The 22,489-nt window shown below is 40.0% G+C and overlaps 1 protein-coding gene across 6 annotated transcripts in view; it reads left to right on the forward strand.

Moving 5' to 3' along the window:
- Window positions 1–22,489, forward strand: part of CRIM1 (cysteine rich transmembrane BMP regulator 1) — a 301,489-nt gene that overhangs the window by 246,536 nt on the left and 32,464 nt on the right. For 3 of the 6 annotated variants that reach the window (XM_084625219.1, XM_084625221.1, XM_084625223.1), the window contains 2 exons: window positions 2,917–3,038; window positions 20,594–20,803. The exons of 1 other annotated variant lie outside the window; for it this stretch is intronic. In XM_084625219.1, the coding sequence (XP_084481345.1) occupies window positions 2,917–3,038; window positions 20,594–20,803 (332 nt within the window). The remainder of the gene's footprint in view (window positions 1–2,916; window positions 3,039–20,593; window positions 20,804–22,489) is intronic. 2 more of the 6 variants (XM_084625220.1, XM_084625222.1) reach the window with 2 other exon arrangements.

A 22,489-nucleotide genomic window follows, 5' to 3' on the forward strand; every position in this document is an offset into this window, starting at 1 on the left:
TTCATCAAAGATTAGAGCATTTTCAAGGTAAAATTTCTTAGTAGAAATACTCCGTATGTAAAAACTGAAATTCTGCTAACAGGAAACTAAAGGAACAAGTAAACATATTTGACTATAACATGGGAATTCAGCATAGTTGTAGCCGTGTGAGTCCCAGGATATTAGAGACACAAGGTGGGTGGAGTAATATCTATTTTTGGACCAGCTTCAGTTGATGAGAGAGACAAGCTTTCGAGCAACACAGGGCTCTTCTTCAGATATGGGAAAGGAACTTCCTGCATCACAGCAAAATGCAGGGTGGAACAGATAGTTTAGCACAAGTAGTTAGCACATATTGTAAAGGACCATCCAAGGTAGAGTGCCTCACCACAGAACCTGATATCATACCAACATGTGAAGAACTAGAAGAATTCTTCCACTATCTCCACTTCAAAAAATTGTCACAACAGTGATGACACCACTCACAACTACCATGTTCCCACCTACAATCATAAGAAAAAAGAATCCTCTGAGTGGACACTACAGAGCGGGCAAAACCACACTCTTGATCATTACATTGCTTCAGGAAAAAAACTGACTGCAAAATCCTTAACAAACATCACATCTACCATTATCTCTTCACTGCCAAGAAGACAGCGATACAGTCCCAGAAATCTAACCATCACATAGTGCTCAAACCAGCAGACATTGCACTTGGGGATACATGGAAAAGAGGTGTTACTGTGGCACAGAAACAGTTCCATGTATGGGGAAATGAATGGGTGGGGGGCATAAGTGCTGCCTGTCCATGATCTCTTCTAGGATGGTTTTAGTGGAAGAAAAATTTACCTCTATTCCCCAACCTTATGGTTTACCTTTTGCTCAACACTTCACTTTGCCCTGCATGCCTGCCTTCCCTGCATACCTTCTCTGCATCAATTTCCTCATCACACAGTCTGTCTCTCCCACTTTTTTACCATTCCATGCCTTTCAGGCCCCTTGGTAGGGGTACTGAATCAAAGATTGAGCACTCAAGGGGGAAGGCATTGGGGAGGTTAAGATTCCAGCAACCACAACTATCCTTCCTGGAATGAGGTGTGCCTATGAAAAGATGCTGGCCCTCAAGATGTTTTGATAACCAATGGCTTTGAGGCTGCAAGGTGAATAAAGAATACAAATGGTGTGGGATGTCTGAGAAAAAGACCATTATAAATACTCTGATTTTTAAGAAAATAAAAACAATAGCTTTTAAAATGAAAGTAAAATAGTATCTTTGCACCATAAAGCTTAAAAACTTACACTTTTAATGAAAACTTAAATTAACACTGTATATTTATTTTTAATGTAATATTACTTAAAATCTTACCAAGTCTTACCCAAAAGATTCAAAGGCAACATTCATCAACACTCCTTACCAAGGGTAAGGGTTGTGGATTTTCCATCACCGGACAAAAAAATAATTATACTCAAGATTAGATGTTTTTCTAAAATATATGCTGTAGTTCAAACAGGAATTATTTCAGGGAGGTTCTATGATCTGTTTTATGCAGGTGATCAGACTAGATTATCACAATGGTTCCTTCTGACCTTGAAATCTAAAAATCTCTGAATTGTTGAGGATAATAATGTTAACACTACTTGAGGATCAATACTGTTCTTTAAATATAATGTTCCAACAAAGTTAGACCAGTTTTACAAAAGTGAAATAGATTTGATTTTTCAGACTTTCATATTTCACTTACATCCTGTCCAGTTATCCCCAAAACATTATTTATAGACTCTCATTCCTTAGAGGATCACCTTTAGGAAATTTCAGGTGTATTGATTTCGTTTTGGCAAACTTAGTGGGCTGAGATTGGTTAGTTCCAGTGTTATCTATGGAGCGGTTACCATCTCACTGTAATACTATGAGACCATAACTTCTGTTTGAGCTGTAGTATATCTGTTAGAAAGATAGCTGGTCTTCATTTAAAGACCCCAAGTGATGGGGAATTCACCAAATCCCAAGGTAAATTGTTCCAATTTATTCAAATTTTTTGCAATCTATCTGTTAACCAGTTTTTAATCCACTTAATGTAGGCTGCATTGATTGTGTGTAATATAAATAGATTTAATAATAAAACATGATCTCATCAAAAATCAGTAATAAGTTTGTTTGAGAAGAACTATTTTTCATAATATCATATTGGTTAGCATTACCAGTGTTACAGGACTTGGTTGGTGATTATAAAAACCCTCAATTCTCTTGCTTGTTTCAATGTATTTATCTGGAAGGTGGGAAAATGTTTCTGTACTTAGCTTCTATCTTGGGTATCTTTGTGAGGATACATATCTTTCTGTATTAAAAAATGTGCAACTATGCATTCACTGCCTTTGCCACTTGGTTATTGGCATTCCTCATCTTATATTTCAAAGAAGTTTTCTGTTACTTATTTAACATTTTCGGTTACATCCCTGGAGCATTTTACGTGAGTGGAGATCTACTGTATATTACTTATTGGAGAAAAAAAAATTACTTGTAATTTTTGTTCTCAGAAGATAGTGATTATAATAGATCCCCACTTACCCTTCTATCTTCTTTACAGATTTGGAGATATTCTATTGTATCTACTCTTTTATTCTTTCACCTGAAAAAAGAACTGATTGTCAAAAGCAGTGCTGGCTCATCAGCGCTTAAGTGTACCAGGCAAATGAGGTGGTCTAATAGCTTGAAATTTAAATAGGATGTTTCTGCCAGTCACACAGAGGGAGCACAAGCCAAGAGTGGAGATCTGTTTACCCCTTACCACCTCTGAGTACAAGAATTACAATTCAGGAAATTTTCTTTACTTACTTAGTCACTTCAGGGGAAACCTTTGCTCTGAAGATCATGGGCATTTTTTAATCAGACATTTAAAGTGATCTGCTGACCTTTGACAAATTATTTCGGTCATCTAGGAAGAACAAGCATGGCTGTGATATCTGTCGCTGTAAGAAATGCCCAGAACTTCCTTGTGGTAAGATCTGTCCAATGGGCTTCCAGCAGAATAATCATGGTTGTCTTCTCTGCAAGTGCAGAGGTAGGTGTGAATGCATTACCTCCATATCTGTGTTTGCTTTAAAGCAATTAGAAGCTAGGAGAAATGGAAAGGAGTAGTACATTATATTAATAAGACTTGCAATTTGATAACTCAAATGGTGGTAGTCAACTTCATTTTCTGTAGGGGAGGACACTGTATAGTAGGGTTTTGTTATCATTTGTAGTTTTTGTGTTTTTAATGTCAGCCTAGTAAAGGTACACAACACACAGTTCTTTTGGCATTTTAGACTGTAGTCCATTCTTCCATTGAGAAATCAGTGAGAGTCAGTTGATTAACTTTAGTAGGATTTCGATCAGGCCCTTAATAAGCCTGAGAAAATGGATCGCTTTGCTTCCTTCACTGGAATATGTTTTTTTTTAAATCTATATTTAAAATTTTTTAAATATTTCATTTGACTTCCACCCGACCCAATTCACTGTACATAATTGCATCAGTATTTATACATTGCTTTGACTGTATAAAACATTATATAAGTGCTAAGTATTATTATTTCAACTGAGCTGTAAGTTGCTTAGTAGCTAGGTGAATATTATTTTTTTCTGATCCTGTTTAAATACATTTACCCTTAAGTGTTATCGAAATAATTTGCTACTTCTTCCCTCTGCATCCAACAAGTTCTTAGAGACTTTTGGTTGGTTAAGTAAAATTAACAAATAACGATTTGTTTTGTTAAAATATTTGATTCTTAAAAGCTTTTACTTTTGTAAGTTTACTTTTCGTGTCTGTAGAAGAAAACTAAAGGAAAACAGTTGGTCTATGGAATACTTCAGTCTTCCTTCCAGTCACAATGAACAGTGTCAAAGCTTGGCAATAATGCACAAGCTTTGACTTAACTTTTGGGGACTTATTTTACGTTCCTTCCTATTGGCTATGTACAATATGATCCATATAGTTTTATAATAGCTAAACAGTTCTATATTTATAAACAGCTGGGATTTATTTCAACAATATTAACACATAATATCCCTAATCATCTAATAATAATTTTGCAAAATGCAACTTTTGAGATAAGATATTTAAGCTTCTATTCTTTAATGAACAATACAAAAGTTAACCAGTGTTAAACAATGCTACTAACCTCGTGTACTCCCATGGTCTTCTATCACCTCTATTCTGACATCTCTTACATGCCTCTCCACCTCCTCTCTCCAGGTGTGCATCACTTCCTGTCTCTTATATCTCTTCAAGAATGTCCTGCAGTTTCTTAAACTAAACGTGTTAACACTAAACTATACTACTTATATATCCTCCTAATGACTCTTCTGTCGTCACTTTCTCCGTCACCATTAAAAACTCCATTTCCTCAAAGTTACATTTTTTGGGTTATCTATAACTCCACTCTATCTTCCTCTCCTATATCAAAGCACTCACTGTATCTTACTGATTTTCCTTCAATAACATTTCTAAAATCTACTCTTCCCTTTCCCTCTCCACTGTCAAGTCCATGTTTTTGTCTTGCCTCGACTACTATAACTTCTTTCTTTCCCATCTTTAATATGTCCAGTATTCAGCAGCTAAGATGGTAACCATTTCTCACTCCTTCAAAATGAGGCTGAGGAGTTTCAGTGTTATGCAGATAGACAGGAAGTTGGTGAAAGGAAATGAGCTGAGGCTGGCATGGTGAAATGCTTGACTCTCACTGTTGAGGCTCTGCAAGAGCTCTGCCCCTGCCTACATCTCATGTCCTGTGACACTACAACTTTCCTCCTGGTTTCTGCCCACTCTTCTCTAAGATGCCACAAGTCCTCCTGTTCTTTTTGCGGATACAAACTAACACGGCTGCTACTCTAAAACCTCTTCACACCTCTTTACTCTACTTTTCACCTCTTACTACTCTCACCGTTATGACATTTTCCCCACTGATTTCTCTGTAGCTGGAACAACATCCCTCTTCTTTTGCACCCAGTATCCTCATGCTTTCCGATCCCTCCTCAAAACCTATTTCACTCTACCATTCTCGTCCTATCTCAAATACTGTTTAAATATATTAGAACATATATTATTCATTCACTGTGAATATGTATATAGAATAATAGGACTCTTATTATTTTAGTTTGTTTTATTCGTTGTCCTTCCTTTCCCTATACTTTTTATCGGTCTTTATATTTTGTCATATGTTTGGCTAATTTAGGCTGCAAATTCTTTGAGCGTGGACCATGTACTTTCAAATTTCCATAAAGCACCATCCAAACCTATGGCTTAATTTTCTGTTGCCACATATGGCCACTGCCTCAGTTTTCTTACCTCATCTGGGTAATTTACTTAGCTTTATGCATAGCTGCTTTGTCAGCTGTGGCTTGCTTACCATTCTGTTCACCTGTCTCTTATCCCTACTCTTAGGCCTGTCTGAAATTTTCTTCCATCTGCTGGACTCCCTACCCCCTTACAAACTCCCTCAGTAGTGAAAACCACTGCCAATTTTGCCTCTTTGCTGATCTGTATTACTGGGGCTTTTCTACAGCCCTTTCCCAGCATGCACTTCTGCCCAGATTACAATGCTCAGTGTCATTCTGGGGCTCAACCTGTGAACAGTCCTTGGTGGCCATGTGATCTTCTTTCTTGAGGGCCAGCACATGCTGATACAGCGTCTTTATCAGTGATTATTAATAAATAAATGTCAACAGTAAAAATGTAAATGTCCTACAGTCTGTACTTTTCTCCCAGCATCTCGCTCTACATGTGAGTCTATGCATGTATGCATGCTTCTCTAACGAACTGTGTTAAATAGTTGTACTTTTCATCAGTTGTTAGCTTTTGTTCAGGCTGCATTCACACAACCCTGAAATATGAGTGTTAGTCACAAAGCAGTTTTTACTTGGGGATGTACATGTGCACAAAATGTACTTTTATATTAACTGTCTTAACGTTGTAACAGCTGCAAGAGTTACATATCTAAATAGGTTTAAACTGTTTTAGCACTTAAATAAAGGCTACTTTGTGCAATTAAATTTCCCATGTCCTTCCAGGCCATTCCTTCAGCTGTAAAAGTATAGCTTATACTATACCAGTCCTGAGCACAATCTCATTTATTTAAAGGACTTGGGGACATCAGAAATCTTCAGATAAACAGGATTTTATATGAAATTGTGGAGGTAGTTGGCCAACTAGCTTTAAAGGAACTGTGATCTCAGGCATCCCAGACTACCTGCACAACCTGGTGAGACACAGTAAAACCATTCTTTTGTTAATCAGGTCTTTTGGTTAAATGAAGATTGCTTAAACAAGGAAGTACAGTTACACAACTGTATATGTTCATGTGTACTTGTTCAGCTACATTTTCTAACACAAACATGTCCATGTATGTCAAGTTTTTTTGACTCTTGTAATTATCAGATGCAGTAGAGTCATAGAAATTCGGGATGGCAAACACCTAGAAGGACGCTCAGCCTCTCTCTGTGCCAATGTAGAATAGAGCTTGAGCCTGGGGTAACTCTGTCCAACATGTCCCCTTTTAATAGGCTACCTTTAGTGAGGCAGGCAATAGTTCTTGAGTGGTCTATAGGCCTTGTACTATGCCATGTAGCATGTGGATTAACCATTGTTACCCTTTTGTAGCATCCTTACATGGTGATGTAACGTTACTCTAGGCAGCAAGCACTATGTAATGGAGCATATCACCTTATGATAGACAAGTTTTTGAAAAGATTAATTCTAAACTTAGTTTTAGTTAGTAGGGAATTGGTCCTGCTTTGAGCAGGGGGTTGGACTAGATGACCTCCTGAGGTCCCTTCCAACCCTGATATTCTATGATTCTATGATAAACTGCTTGCCTATTTTCCTTTTTTTTTTTTAAATGATACCAATTCCATGTTTCTTGGATGATTAGGAGCCCTGCATACTCTGTAGCAAACTAGGCTTAAATTATTCAGCACTCCGGTGCAGCAGACTAAAATACCTGTGCCTACTTCAAGTACATTTAATAATAGAGGGTTTTATTGCATTCACTGTGGAAAATGAATAACAACAATCATTGAAGTATTTCTTGTGCTATTTAATTATGTTAAATTCCATTTTCATGCTGTTCCTAGATGTTTAATGTGCCACATGATTTTTATTTGTAATGCATCTCTGTACTGTAAACATTGTACTGGGAAATACTCATAGACTTTGGCAGCTGTGTAAGAGACAGTTTGGGTTTTGGCTCGAAGGTAGGCATGGGAAACACTTTGGTTTTGGAGCACCAAGAGTTAGTTGCAGCTTTTGCCACAGAGGAGGACTTGATTTCTTTTTTCCCCATCCTAGCAACCTTTGACAGCAACCAGCTGCACCACTAGTCCCTATTCCTGTATCTGCCAATGCATCTAAAATTATAGATAAGACCATTAGTGTAGCTGATTGTTTAAGCCAAAATGATGGGCCATGAAAGAGTAACAGTGTTAATTATTATTGTTTAAGATGATGTCATTAGGTCTCAGAGTCAACACCTCTCTGAGGTAATCAGGAGTCTTTTAGAGTTATTGTTTGACTGCTTGCATACGCACGTAGACACTTCGTCAGCTAAAACTTAGGTTTCCAAATGGGAACTATCTTCACAACTATAGGAGTTAAAACTTTTTTCTTTGTAAAAAGTTAGATTCTGGAGTACAATTCTGACAAATTCCTAGGGCATAGGATTCCAGGATACTTGGAGACTTATCTTTAAAAAAACAGCCCTATGATCAACTTCACAAATCTGGAACTAGAAATTGTAGATTTTCTGTTTTTATTTACCATGTATGAGATCTAATCTTGTTAAATAGTTAAGTGGCCTAAAATACAAAATAATGGACTGTCCTGTAGGTTATAACTTGAGTATTCAGTGTCTGTTTCATTTGCTGTTTTTTCTTGATATCACACAACTTTGAAAAGAATGTCATTATATCTTTCTTTTTTTTTTTAACAAAACCTACCATAGAATTCTACTCTAGTAATTTTTTCTTTGCTAAAAGAGCAAGTTTACATGCGCAGATCATAATCATCTCATGTATGATTATACACCTCTACCCCGATATAACACGAATTCAGATATAACGTGGTAAAGCAGCACTCTGGGGGGCGGGGCTGCTCACTCCGGCAGATCAGCATGTCATCATGTCTGGCTCTGACACGCTGCTCTGAGCGGCGTGTTAAGGGTGCCAGGCTGGAGCGGAGGGGTTGGATAAGGGGCAGAAGGTCTTGGAAGGCGGTCAGGGGACAGGGAGCAGGGGGAGTTGGATGGTTCGGAGGTTCTGGGGATGGGGAACAGGATAGGGCGTGGGAGTCCCGGGGGGCCTGTCAGGGGACAGGGGTGTGATAGGAGTAGGGGCAGTGAGGGAGCAGGGGGGTTGGGTAGGGAGTGGGGTCCTGGGGGTGATTAGGGACGGGGGGGTCTCTGGAGGGGGCGGTCAGGGGACAAGGAGCAGGGGGCTTAGATAGGGGGTGAGTCTTGGGAGGGGTGGTTAGGGGCGGGGGGTCTCTGGAGGGGGTAGTCAGGGGACAAGGAGCTGGGTGGGGTTTGGATGGGTCAGGGGTTCTGAGGGGCTAGTCCGGGGGCGGGAAGTGATTATTAATAACAGAAATGCTTGAGGTCAAAGCGAGTTCGATATAACGCAGTTTCACCTATAATGTGGTAAGATTTTTTGGCTCTTGAGGACCGCGTTATATCAGGGTATAGGTGTAGTTCACTCAGAAAAGTTGAATAATACATATTCACTTTCAGTGGCCGAGTTCATTAAATAGAATACTGCTGCTATTGATCTTCTTGGAGTTAAATCACTTTAACAATATAGCTAGTTTAATGGCAATCCCTAGTTAGGGAAAATAGATACAAGAAACATAATGTTTATTTGGTTTTCTATTTTTTCAGACAAGACATTGAATAACAAAATACAGATGTGAAAAACTTGAGCTTATTTCACTCACTATTTTTATTATGTGCCTTTTTCAGAGAAAACCATGCAAAAATGTATGTAATATATTTCAAATAACCACCTGTCACCAGAAGAGATTTCTGTAGAAGGGGGGGGGGTGCATGTGCAGATGCAAAAGAAGTCTATTTTCACCATTTTCAGAGACCGAGATCACATGAAACATGATCCTGTAGTACTTAGAGCAATTTCATGACAAAGGTAGGCAAAATGTAGACAAAGTATTTGCCCCACTTTGTTACATGGTGCTAACTAGTGATGGAAGTATTAGCCATTGACATAAAAAATATCACAGCAAAAGGCTGATTAGAGCAAGAATGTCACAACAGACATTTTTTTTAAGGGAGAAAGATGCCCTATTTGGATTTTCAGTTATTCTGATCCATGTTGTGCAATATGCAGTTTGAATAAGGCATCAATCAGTATGATGGAGACAGCAAGACCACCTTAATACTTCTGCTTATATGTCCTCTTATTTGAGTCCGTATAAATCATATATTACTCCAAAGGAGGGCAGGGGATGGTACAGCAAATGAGTGGTTTGTTGGTGCTTCTGGCCAATACACTAAATCATTCTTTACCAATCAAGCACATATTGGAGGATGCCTACTGAAGCCTCAGATGCTGGCAGATGTAGTGTCACTGACACTATATCTTATGACAGATTTCAGGGTAGCAGCCATGTTAGTCTGTATTCGCAAAAAGAAGAGTACTAGTGGCACCTTAGAGACTAACAAATTTATTTGAGCATAAGCTTTCGTGAGCTACAAATCACTTCATCGGATGCATTCAGTGGAAAATACAGTGGGGAGATTTATATACATAGAGAACATGAAACAATGGGTGTTACCATACACACTGTAACGAGAGTGATCACTTAAGGTGAGCTATTACCAGCAGGAGAGTGGGGGACCTTTTGTAGTGATAATCAAGGTGGGCCATTTCCAGCAGTTGACAAGAAAGTCTGAGGAACAGTTAGGGTGGAGGGGGAGAATAAACATGGGGAAATAGTTTCACTTTGTGTAATGACCCATCCACTCCCAGTCTCTATTCAAGACTAAGTTAATTGTATGCAGTTTGCAAATTAATTCCAATTCAGCAGTCTCTCGTTGGAGTCTGTTTTTGGAGATTTTTGTTGAAGAATTGCAACTTTTAGGTCTGTAATCGAGTGACCAAAGAGATTGAAGTGTTCTCCAACTGGTTTTTGAATGTTATAATTCTTGACGTCTGATTTGTGTCCATTTATTCTTTTACATAGAGACTGTCCACTTTGACCCATGTACATGGCAGAGGGACATTGCTGGCACAGAATGGCATATATCACATTGGTAGATGTGCAGGTGAACAAGCCTCTGACAGTGTGGCTGATGTGATTAGGCCCTATGATGGTGTCCCCTGAATAGATATGTGGACACAGTTGGCAGCTGGCTTTGTTGCAAGGATAGGTTCCTGGGTTAGTGGTTCTGTTGTGTGGTGTGTGGTTGCTGGTGAGTATTTGCTTCAGATTGGGGGGCTGTCTATAAGCAAGGACTGGCCTGTCTCCCAAGATGATGCGTTGGAGAGGTTTTAGTTGGGGGCTGAAGGTGATGGCTAGTGGCGTTCTGATTTGAAGGCATACATTGTCCCCAAATGTGAAATAGTTATGGGTGAGGAAAAAGTCACAAAGTTCAGCCACCAGGTTTGCTGTGACATTATCGGGGATACTGTTCCTGATGGTTTGTAGTCCATCTTTGTGTGGAATGATGGTGTAGAGGGCTTCTACATCCGTAGTGGCCAGGATGGTGTTTTCAGGAAGATCACCGGTGGATTGTAGTTTCCTCAGGAAGTCAGTGGTGTCTCGAAGATAGCTGGGAGTGCTGGTAGCATAGGGCCTGAGGAGGGAGTCTACATAGCCAGAAAATCCTGCTGTCAGGGTGGCAATGCCTGAGATGATGGGGCATCCAGGATTTCCAGGTTTATGGATCTTGGGTAGCAGATAGAATACCCCAGGTCGGGGTTCCAGGGGTGTGTCTGTGCAGATTTGATCTTGTGCTTTTTCAGGGAGTTTCTTGAGCAAATGCTGTAGTTTCTTTTGGTAACCTCAGTGGGATCAGAGGGTAATGACCTGTAGAAAGTGGTGTTGGAGAGCTGCCAAGCAGCCTCTTGTTCATATTCCGACCTATTCATGATGACGACAGCACCTCCTTTGTCAGCCTTTTTGATTATGATGTCAGAGTTGTTTCTGAGGCTGTGGGTGGCATTGTGTTCTGCACGGCTGAGGTTATGGGCAAGTGATGCTGCTTTTCCACAATTTCAGCCCGTGCACGTCAGCGGAAGCACTCTATGTAGAAGTCCAGTCTGTTGTTTTGACCTTCAGGAGGAGTCCACCCAGAATCCTTCTTTTTGTAGTCTTGGTAGGAAGGTCTCTGTGTGTTAGTATGTTGTTCAGAGGTGTGTTGGAAATATTCCTTGTGTCGGAGACGTCGAAAATAGGATTCTAGGTCACCACAGAACTGTATCATGCTTGTGGGGGTGGAAGGGCAGAAGGAGAGGCCCCGAGATAGGACAGATTCTTCTGCTGGGCTAAGAGTATAGTTGGATAGATTAACAATGTTGCTGGGTGGGTTAAGGGAACCACTGTTGTGGCCCCTTGTGGCATGTATAGTTTAGTGTCCTTTTTCTTTTGTAGAGAAGCAAAGTGTGTGTTGTAAATGGCTTGTCTAGTTTTTGTAAAGTCCAGCCACGAGGAAGTTTGTCTGGAAGGTTGGTTTTTTATGAGAGTATCCAGTTTTGAGAGCTCATTCTTAATCTTTCCCTGTTTGCTGTAGAGAATGTTGATCAGGTGGTTCCGCAGTTTCTTTGAGAGGGTGTGGCACAAGCTGTCAGCATAGTCTGTGTGGTATGTAGATTGTAATGGATTTTTTACCTTCAGTCCTTTTGGTATGATGTCCATCTGTTTGTATTGATTATCACTACAAAAGGTGTCCTTGTTGTGTGTCCCTCCCCCCCTACTGCTGGTAATAGCTCACCTTAAGTGATCACTCTCGTTACAGTGTGTATGGTAACATCCATTGTTTCATGTTCTCTATGTATATAAATCTCCCCACTGTATTTTCCACTGAATGCATCCGATGAAGCGAGCTGTAGCTCACGATAGCTTATGCTCAAATAAATTTGTTAGTCTCTAAGGTGCCACAAGTCCTCCTGTTCTTTTTACTATATCTTATGGTACTATTTATTACCCAGGCACCCCAAGCTAACTGACAGCCCTATAGTGTGTCATTCAACAAAATATGTTGCCTTTATCTCCAAAGCCAGATAGCAGTTAACTCAGCAATTGATAACAAGGGAAAGGAAGCTTGTTCCAATCTACCCTTATACAAAGCAAATTACTCCTGCCATTGCTGCTATGATTACTCTAGATTTGTGTCCATTTTCTTCCTGTTGAAGCCTCTGGCTTCCATACATATTGCAAATTACTATACCTGGATAAAAGGGTTCACCAGACAACATTGCTCAACTAAAGCAATCCCAAAACTGTACACAGAGCCAGGGTAAATATAGCCATGTACCCATCTAAAGATCTGTTGGATTCCAAGCAAAAGATGCTTTAATTTCTTAAGAGTAAATTTGAGTAATTAAGTGTAAGTTTGAGGAAGGGAACATGTTGGGGTAATAATTTCAGTCCTGTTACCTGCAAAGAAGCTAAGTGACTTAAACACAATAAAGAAGTTACTGTGCATTTTAAAGTGTGATGCAGATATCACAGGTGTGGATTTTATAGGACACTAGAACAGGTTTTGGTGTAATTGTGAGCTATAGTGAGCTGGGGGTTACAGTTATCCCAGAAGTGTGCCAGCAAATTTGCAGCAAGATTCAATGGGATTTTTAAAGTTTTATTTTCTGGAGGGGTTACTCAAAATTTTAATAATTTGGCAAAAAAAAGTTAAAAATGCACAGCAGTACATCATACAAAAATTTGTGATATATAATCTGTAAGGATCCAATTGTAAATATACTGTAAATCAAAATAAATTTACTACAGTTCTCAGCAGTCATTACTGAGATGCAGCAATGTACAAGGAGAAGTAGTTATATAGATTTGAGTTTGATATGACAGACCACTCAGAAGAGTTGTCTTCACTGCAACAGTAAGTACACTAGAGCTGGCCTAGCTCAAGAGAGAGTGAATGACCACACTGGAGCTACATGGAGTGATTGCATTAGCAGCTGGTGAGTTATAATTTTAGCTGCTGCATCCTCAGGGTATTCCTATCTCCAACATCAGCAGCATTGGAGCATCAGCCCACACCCCCTGACAAGCTAGGTACATGAAGCTTTTAGGGACGTAAAAGTTTAACTGGTTAACCGATAAGCATCAGTCTTACTGGTTTCAGTTAATGATTAACTCCACTGCCGGGTCTGAGTCCTCTGCTGCCCTGTGTGTGTGTGGGGGGGGGGTCCCTGGGTGCGGGGGCCAGCAGCAGGGGCCCTGCATAAAACGTGGGGGGTGCTGCAGCACCCCTAGTTCCCCAGTTAAACATTTAACCATGTTGTGACAGGTTAGACCCCCCCCCTTCTGGGTTGCCACCTGATGTTGTGGGGTTTAACTAAGCCTCTCCTGCTCAATCAGCCTGGGTTCCTTCTCCGTGCTTTGCTGAATTAGGCTCTCCGGCCTCTTGCAGCGCACGCACACACACACACAGGTAGGGCCACACCCCGCTGCAGACAGACTGACGTCAGCTCTGTGTGAGAGGACTCCCCCAGCAGTCCCATGCACACCCCTTTTTGGGAGATAAACCCAAAATAATACTGTCTTGTATTATTAGAAAATCTATATAGAAAAATCTATATATATAGAAAAATCTGCACAGCGCAAGCTCATAAAAATCCGCCCTCTTCCTCAATGTGAAGAGAGGTGTGCACACTTCTTGCCCACCCAGTTAGAAATTGCATAAACTGAGTTTTATTATAAACAAGAAGTAAGTGTATTAACTACACTTAATAAAGGTGTATTTTAAGTGAAAATAAGAGATAACAGACAGAACAAAGCAGATTACTAAGCAAATGAAACCAAACACTCAAACTAAGCTAGGTTCATTAAAGAAATTGGTTACAAATCGAATTTCTCATCCTAGATATTGTTGCAGGCAGATTACAGAAGGTCTTGAAAGACAGCTGCACTGGTCTCCCTCTTGAGACCTCAGGTATTATTACTTACAAGGTAGATGCCCTTCCAGCTTGGGTTCTGTCCTTTCCCCCTTAGTTTAGTTTTTGCTTCCAAGTGTTTTTTGTGTCTCTTTGGGTGGGGAGGCAGAGGAGGACCATGATGATGTCACTCCCCTGCCTTATATAGCTCTTGTGAAGGCGGGAACCCTTTGTCTTCTAGTGGAAAACCACTGGCATTCCAAAAGGGGAGGAGGGTATCCAGTACCAGGTGACTCGGACCCATGTCTCTTCATGGCTGTGGCAGCCATTGCTCCTAAACTGTCTCCAGAGTCCACAAGAAGCCTAAGCTCTTTCACAGTCCATTGTTTCTGCTAATGGCCCATGAGGCCTGTCTGGCTTTTCCATTGTTGTACCTGAAGTGCTGGTTGGTGGAGACACCCAAATTAACACATTTGAAATACAGATACATAGTTAATATCCCTAACTGCAGATACAGAAATGATACAGGCATACAAATTGGATAATCACATTCAATAAATTATAACTTTTCCAATGGTATCTTACATAAGCCATCTTGCATAAAGTATATCTCAGTTATGTCATATTCATATCATAAGCATACTTTCATAAAGAATATGAAGTAAAACGTGTCACATGTAACCGATAAAATTTTAATTGGTTACATGGTTACTTTTTTTAACCGCTATTTATATCCCTAGAATATTTAAAACACCACTTAACTCAAGCCAGAGAATTGTGTGTGTGGATGGGAATCAATTTATGGGCAAAACTTGCATTATAGCATGTGCCAACAGTGTACTGAAGACAAGCCCAGAGTGGTGGTTGGTTCAGTAAAGGACTCAATTGCTTTGGTGAGATTTAAACTCATTTTATTATATCGGCTATTGGGCTATTGTAAAACAAACCCAAATATCAACAGCGTCCTCCCCTTACCTGTAGTCCAAAATAAAGTTTTGGAGGAATGTCTAACTTTGGGCAAATCTAAGAGATGAAGAGAAACCGTTAGCTCTCTTCTTTCAAGCCAGTTCAACTATCCGATGTCCATTTTTCCTTTATCGGTCTATCCTTTTTAATATAGTTGTAGCTGTGGTAGTCCCAGGATATTAGAGAGGCAAGGTGGGTGAGGTAATATCTTTTATTGAACCAATGTCTGTTGATGAATTCCCGTTTTCCTTGCCTGGAATTGGGGCTACAGCAAAGATCTGAATGGTCCAGGATAAGAGATTAGAAGTGTATGCGTACACTCCTCTATTTTTTCACCAACACAGACATCCGAGAGCAACTGTTTTCCCCACAGAGTCCTTGTTTCACCACAAAAATCAAATGTGCTTTTAATTAAGGAATATGTCGTTAAGTATTATCTATTTAAAATATTTTCATTAACCTTCTGTATCTTCCTTGTTTTTATTATTTCTTCTGTTTCCCTCCAGTCATTATTTTTCGTCTATGTGTATTCTTCCATAACTTTCAGCATCTGTTTTTCCCTAGGCTGATTACTCTATAGGTAAAATTTCCCTTGCACTTTTCCCTGTGTTGTGTTCTTTAATGTCTTACCCATGTTCTCTCTCTTTCCTTGTTTCTGATCATTTTCCTTCCTTCTCTTTTCCTAAATTTCCCCTTCCCACTCTTTTCTTCCCATCATACACTTGTTATTTTTCCCCTCTGATGCTTACTTACTCATTCTCTTTTCTGTCCCTCTGTTTAGGTAAACTTGACTAATAAAATAGTCAAAACACTTTTTTGACTTTTTAAACAAAAAATGTTGTAACTTTTAATATGAAAATGTTTTGTTTCAAAATTTTAGCTAGATTTTGTTTAAAGAAAAATGAAAAAGGGTAAAGAAAACCCTGAAAACATAAGGAAAAAATGAAAAAAATTCATTTCGGGCCAACAAAACGCTGCATTTGCCTTGGGAAGGGGGGAGGTGACATGTCAATTTTTCATTTCAGCAGGAAAAAACACAAAGACCCAAAATGAAATTCTTAGGATTTTTAGGTTCATCGACTAAACTGAAAAATCAGTTATTTGATCAGCTCTGCAGAATAATTGGGTCTTGTGCCATTCAGAGCTATAGGCCGCAATTCCGACATATACGTACGTATATGTTAATTGTAGGCACATGGTTAAATGCTTTGTGGAATAGGAATGCACTTAAACACATGCTTAAGTACTTGGTTGAATTATTATCAGCAGCTTGAACTTCACCTGGAATTAAACACACAGCCACAGCTGAGAAGTGATTACAAGTGTCGTGTGATTAAGTAACTTGGGGTCCATGTGTAGCTGGAACTGCCAATCATTAGTATGTTCGGGAGGGGGCTCTCAGGAGCACTTGTTGAAATTCTGCACAAAAACTGAAGGGAGGGTTGGCAGCTCATCAGTTGGAAGTAACAGAGGAAGGGAGAGACCTGGCTTTGTGGCTTGATCACAGGAAGACTGAGACACCAATCCAATGCTGCTGGTAAAAAGGAAAATGTGATTCTAGGATGATTCAATCAAGGCATTTCCAGTAGAGAGAGAGGACTATGAATGCCATTGTACAAGGCATTGATAAGACCTCATTTGGAATATTGTGTACAATTCTGATCACCCATGTTTTAGAAAGATGAATTCAGACTGGAACAGGTGCAGAGAAGTACTTCTAGGATGATCATGGGAATGGAGGGCCTATTTTATGAGACTAAAAGAGATTGGTTTGGTTAGTCTAGCAAAATAAAAGCTGAGAGGGGAGATGATTGCTGTTTATAAATATATGCCAAGAAAGGTGAAAGGTAAATGCCAGGAAAGGTGAAGAGATCTTCAAACTAAAGGACAGTGTTGGTACAAGAACAAATGGATATAAACTGTCCATGAACAAATTCAGGCTGGAAATTGGAAGAAGGTTTCTAACCATCAGAGGAGTGATGTTCTAGAACAGGCTCCCGATAGGAGTTGTGGGGACAAACAACTTAATTAGTTTTAAGAGAAAGCTGGACAAACCTATGAGTGCAATAGTATGATGCGGTTGCTTATGGTGGTAGTGGACAGGGCTCAACAGTCTTGGTTCTGGTTTATGTCTTATGTTCCTAAAGCTCATGCTTCAGGTTTCATCCGGCCACCAGCAGGGGTCAGGAAGGGATTTCCCACCACCCCCACTGTATTCTGGGAGGGTTTCTTTTATATCCTTTCTCTGAAGCTTCAGGGATGGCCACAGCTGAAGCTGGGACGTTAGGCGGGGAGAACCAGGGCACTGAGGTGGCAGTGAGCATTCTCTCTGTCAGGTGCGTGTTTGGCTGTTTCTTGCTCACATGCTTAGAGTCTAACTGATTGCCATATGTGAGACTGAGAAGGAATTTTCCCCTCAGTCAGATTGGCAGTGACTGGGATTTTTTCACTTTCCTCTGCAGCATGCTGGTGTGGGTCATGTGCCAGGATTATGTGGGTATATCTATCTCATTTAATCAATTCCCTCCCATTGTAGGGGCCTGGAATACTGGTGCACCTTTGTCCTTCCTATTCTCTGCTAGTCTTCTATGGATTGTAATACTTTGGTCTCATTTTGGTTGTTGGGTTTAGTGTGCTGGTGCTGGGTGCTGTTAGTTGCCTGTGATGTACAAGAGACCAAACTAGATAATCTAATCGTCCTTTTTGGCCTTCAGTCACAGAGTTTAAGTAGAATGCTAAATCACCACCACTAGCTATGACTGGAGCTCACATTTGGAGTATACCAGATTGCATCCGGTGTCAGGTATTTCCAAAATAATTTCTTGTGGGAGGATTATACATCCAAGGTCTTCACATGTCAGTATACCTTTCAAGGTATCACCGCGTGGTATATGCACGACTTCCTTATTTTGAAATATCTCACTTCCCTGTCACATTATGGGTCAGTGGATCTAGCATATGACCTCTAAATCTGAAAACTACTTGCTGTACTACTTTAAGTGTGTAGATACAGTGAATTCTTATTCTGATAATGTACTTCAAACCAATTTACTTACCATGTTTGTGATGTACATACCACCAGTGGTACATGCACCACAGTTTGGGAATTACTGCTCTCGATGTTATCAAAAAAGGACAGTTGCTACCAAAGGGGAAAAAAAAAAAGGGAAAATCCAGCATTCCTTTTCACGCTCCTCTCCATTTTATTTTATTATAAGCAGAAAAAACACTGAAAACAAACTACAAGAAATACACAGAAATTGCAGCTATCACTTTAGGCAAGAGATTACCAAAATAACAGTTATTTAACGCACATAATTTCTCATGCAAACAACATGTGTTACAGCAGTAGAACCTGAAAGCAAGTCAGATCACAGAAATCTCAGCCCAAAGCCAGTCATAGAACTCCAACCATAACCACTTATTTTTTAAAAATCCATAGACCCAACCAACCCAGAATCTGAATCCTTCTACAACATCAAATGTCATGAACCAGTCTCTGCCATCCCTATCTATGCTGGCCACAGGAGCCAGGTCAAAAAAAGTTACCCAATCCACTAACTGAGACTACGACAGTTTGTGTTGCTTTTATTACTCACCAGTCAGCACAATCCAGGAACAAAACAATTTTCAACATTTACTAACTCCCTTCAAAATAAATCACATATTGTAATAACCAAAACAACCCAAATAAATATAAAACAGATTCATGGTATCGGGCAGTGCTATGTGAGATATTTTCATTCACTAGCATGACCCGTCATAAGTCTCTTGTGGCTTCTTTTCAGCCTATCACTTGTAAAGTATGTAAGGTCATACCTCTTTCATGGAAATACTTCTCATGTCACTTTATCCACTACCATGAATTCACATAATGTATAGGAAATTATATTCCTTGTAACATTTTATATTACATTTTCTGCTAATAAATTTGCTTGTTTTCTGCCATTGCTTTTCTTCCTGCCTTCATTTTTAATTTTCGCTGTATTACTTAGCCTGTCATACCATTTGCTCCATCAAGAAAAAGGGTGGAGATGAAGTGTTTTCCTACAGCCATTTTCTCCTTTAATGTTTATTAATCCTTCTCTTTCATTCTTTTATGCCAGCTCTCCTTTCCCTTACCCCTCTTCCTTTTTTCCTTCCTCCTCTCCAAGGTTTTCTTCAGTCACTCAATCCTCCACTCAGTCTCTCCCTCTTTTTCTACACTTCCTCTTTATTCTCTTTACCCCTGTTGGTTCCCCTGCTTCCACCCTATGTTACTCACTTTACTGAGTGTCAGCATACTACAGTGGAGAAAGGAGACAGGTGGTACTTTGGGGAGACTAGAGTCTTGAGGGGAAAGGAAGTATGCCAGGATTCTTTAACTGTTTCTCTTCTATCTCTGAGGAGAATGGCGGACCCAGTCCCCAGCTCCTGTGAAAGTGCTTTGGAATCATATCTTCCTATAGACCAGGGGTGGCCAAAACTTACATGCCCTCCGAGCCGCATACGATGGTCTTCAGAAGTTCGAGAGCCAGAGCACACCTGCCGGGGCTCGGGGTTTCAGCCCCTCTGCTGCTGAAGCCCTGAGCCCTGGCAGGTGCACCCCGCAGGGCTGAAGCCCCGAGACCCTCCTCCCCACTGGACAGAAGCTCCTACCCCACCAGCACACTACAAGGCAGAGAACCTGAGTTTACCCCTCTCCCCCACCCCCAAGTCTGGTAGGTATAGAACGGGGGAGGGGAGCAGAGGCGGCTTGCGAGCCGCACTTCAATGGTAAAAGAGCGCATGGTTTGGCCACCCCTGCTATAGACCAGAAGAAGGGAAGCTGAAGATCTTCCCTTTTCATCCCTGGAGGTACTGGAAGAGAGAGTGGTGTCTCTGATGTGATGGTCTTGTGCTCACTTCCCTCCTCCTAACGGGAGGGTAGAGGCTGAGAGTTTAGGGGGTCAACCCAGTAGCTCAGAATGCAGAAATGGACCAGACTCATCTCTGATGTAACTTCATTTAAATTAATGGAGTTACACCAGGGATTAATTTAACCTTTTGAGCATTGCTCTGTGATATTGCCCTCACGCTGCTTGTGTAATCTTATATTTGTTGTCACTGCTGTATGAGCAGCAATAGATGCCTACCTCGGAAGCCCGAGCAAGTGACCACCAACCCATTGCAATCCGACTATAAAGATATTCCAAGCAAAGCACATTGTCTCCTGGTCATAAGGGTGTGCGAAGTTGTTTTTATCAGTATTGACATGCCAAACCAAAATTCAGTTTCTATGTGATTTATGACCAGTGCATTATGAGTAAATGGAAGTGAATACTGGCTTTCTTGTGGAAGATGCATCTAACCACAGCATACATGATCATTTCACCTTGGTACACCATGCAGAAGCTTGTTTCAAGTGCTCGTGAGGCTGACCCTATTTCTAAGTCTAGGTGAAAGAAAGAAAGAGAATAGCTAATAATAATAATTAAAAAATAAACCCTCTAAAAACAAATCTAATGAAGGTATGCACTATTTTTTTTCTAAGCAACAGTCTCACCAGGGCACGTATTTTCTGATCATTTTATGCAGAGATACCAGATTCTGTTATGCCACCAGTTAAAACAGGCTCTTGCCTGTCAATGGATGGGCGTCGTCATGAGAAAGAGGAGAGCTGGCATGATGGTTGCCGAGAATGTTATTGTCACAATGGACGGGAGATGTGTGCCTTGATCACCTGCCCTGTGCCTAATTGTGGCAATCCTACCATACATCCAGGACAATGTTGTCCGTTATGTCCAGGTAAAATGTTGTATTCTACATTATATAATAAATCAACCCTGCTCCCACTTGTGTGCAAAATTTCCTCACCCAAAGTTAAAGCACAAATACAAGTCAAGAGACCAGGTTTTGTTGCCCAGCTATACCAGAAACTAACTTGGGTGACTTTTGTTATGTTTTCTATGGTTCAGTTTCCCCAGCTGTAAAATAAAGGTGTGAATACTTATTTCACATGGCTGTTGTGAGGCTTAATTCATTAATATTTGTACAAAGTGTTGCAATTCTAAAATATTATGATGTTTCCAGTTTATTAGCTGTGATGTCATATGAATATCATTTGATAAGCTATTACAAAATACTCATCATTTTTATTGAGTTAAGAATGAGATTTCATTAATGATCACCTATTGATGCCAGTGTTTCAGTGGGTCTGATGGGAATATTCATTCAATCAGATTTCTTGATTAATTGAATATTCTCATTGCATGTTGCAGAACAGAAATGTTTGCTCCTGTAATGGAAGATTATTTAGTTCTCTTTTTGGGTAGGAAGGCTAAGTGCAAATAATGAAGAATTACTGTGTTTTTAATTATAACAGAATATACACATTAAAAGTACTTGAAAGATCTTTACTTGTAGCCACCATCTAACTTAGTATAAAACTATTTCATTTTTAGTCTCAATGAAATTGCTCACAGGAGGCTGTTTTATATAATAAGCAATAATTATTACCTTAATAGATATTAATATATCATTAATATCTGAGTTACTGGATGGTAGGTGGCATTGCATAGTAAACGTCAAAGTTGTAATAATGATATTTATAGTAATAAAATGCTAAATCGGTAGAAAATAAGTAATAAAAAGGATTCAGGTAATTTACTTTATTGTAAGATAAAACAAAAATGAAACAAAACAGGTGTGGAAATTAATATTTAAATTAGTATCTTAAAATTAGTTAAAACAATGTTTAGTTAAAGCTTATGTTAGTATTAGGGACTTACCCAGTACTGGGATTTAGCTTCTATGACTGAAGCAAAGTCCCCAGGGCTCTAAACTCATCCCCGCTCTGATGGGTATTCTGCTAATACTCAAGAAGCCTTTTGTGCCCTGAAGAGATGCATAGCCCTGATGAAAGCTCATTCTGTCACTCCCTCTCCAAGAGGACACAGAAAATGAGAGAGGCCTGTCTTAAAATTCTTTTTCTAGAGTGCTCTCGAGAGCCTCCTCAGAACTGCAGAAAAAGGGGCCTACCAGGTATAAATAGGCATCATCAATCAATACTCCAGTAAGCTGTGTCTCAGCTTGAGCTCCCATTGCTCACTCATTGAAGAGACCTAAACCTCCATCTACTGAGGCTAGTAAAACAGCTCAGTTCATCTTCACCAGTGATTTGAAAGTGATAGGACGGAACATCATTCCCTCAGGTACCACAGACCTATGTTGCCCTCCCTGGAACCTAGTGAAATCAAGACATATATCACCTCAGAATATTCAGCCAAAGGCTAGGTCGCAATCCATACCAGGTCCCTCTGATACCCTGACCAAATATGGTCACAAGCACACACTACTGACTCAGGAAGTAGCCTGTACTTCATCTGATACTGCTTTCTTGAAACTGAGATTGGTGCACGTGATGCAAATGACCTCCGTGCCCATTACTCTGGTGCTGATCTTTGCAGTGCAGATGCTCCCAGCATCAACTTT

This window comes from Lepidochelys olivacea (genome assembly GCF_965140295.1).
Source record: "Lepidochelys olivacea isolate rLepOli2 genome assembly, chromosome: 3".
NCBI lineage: Eukaryota > Metazoa > Chordata > Testudines > Cheloniidae > Lepidochelys > Lepidochelys olivacea.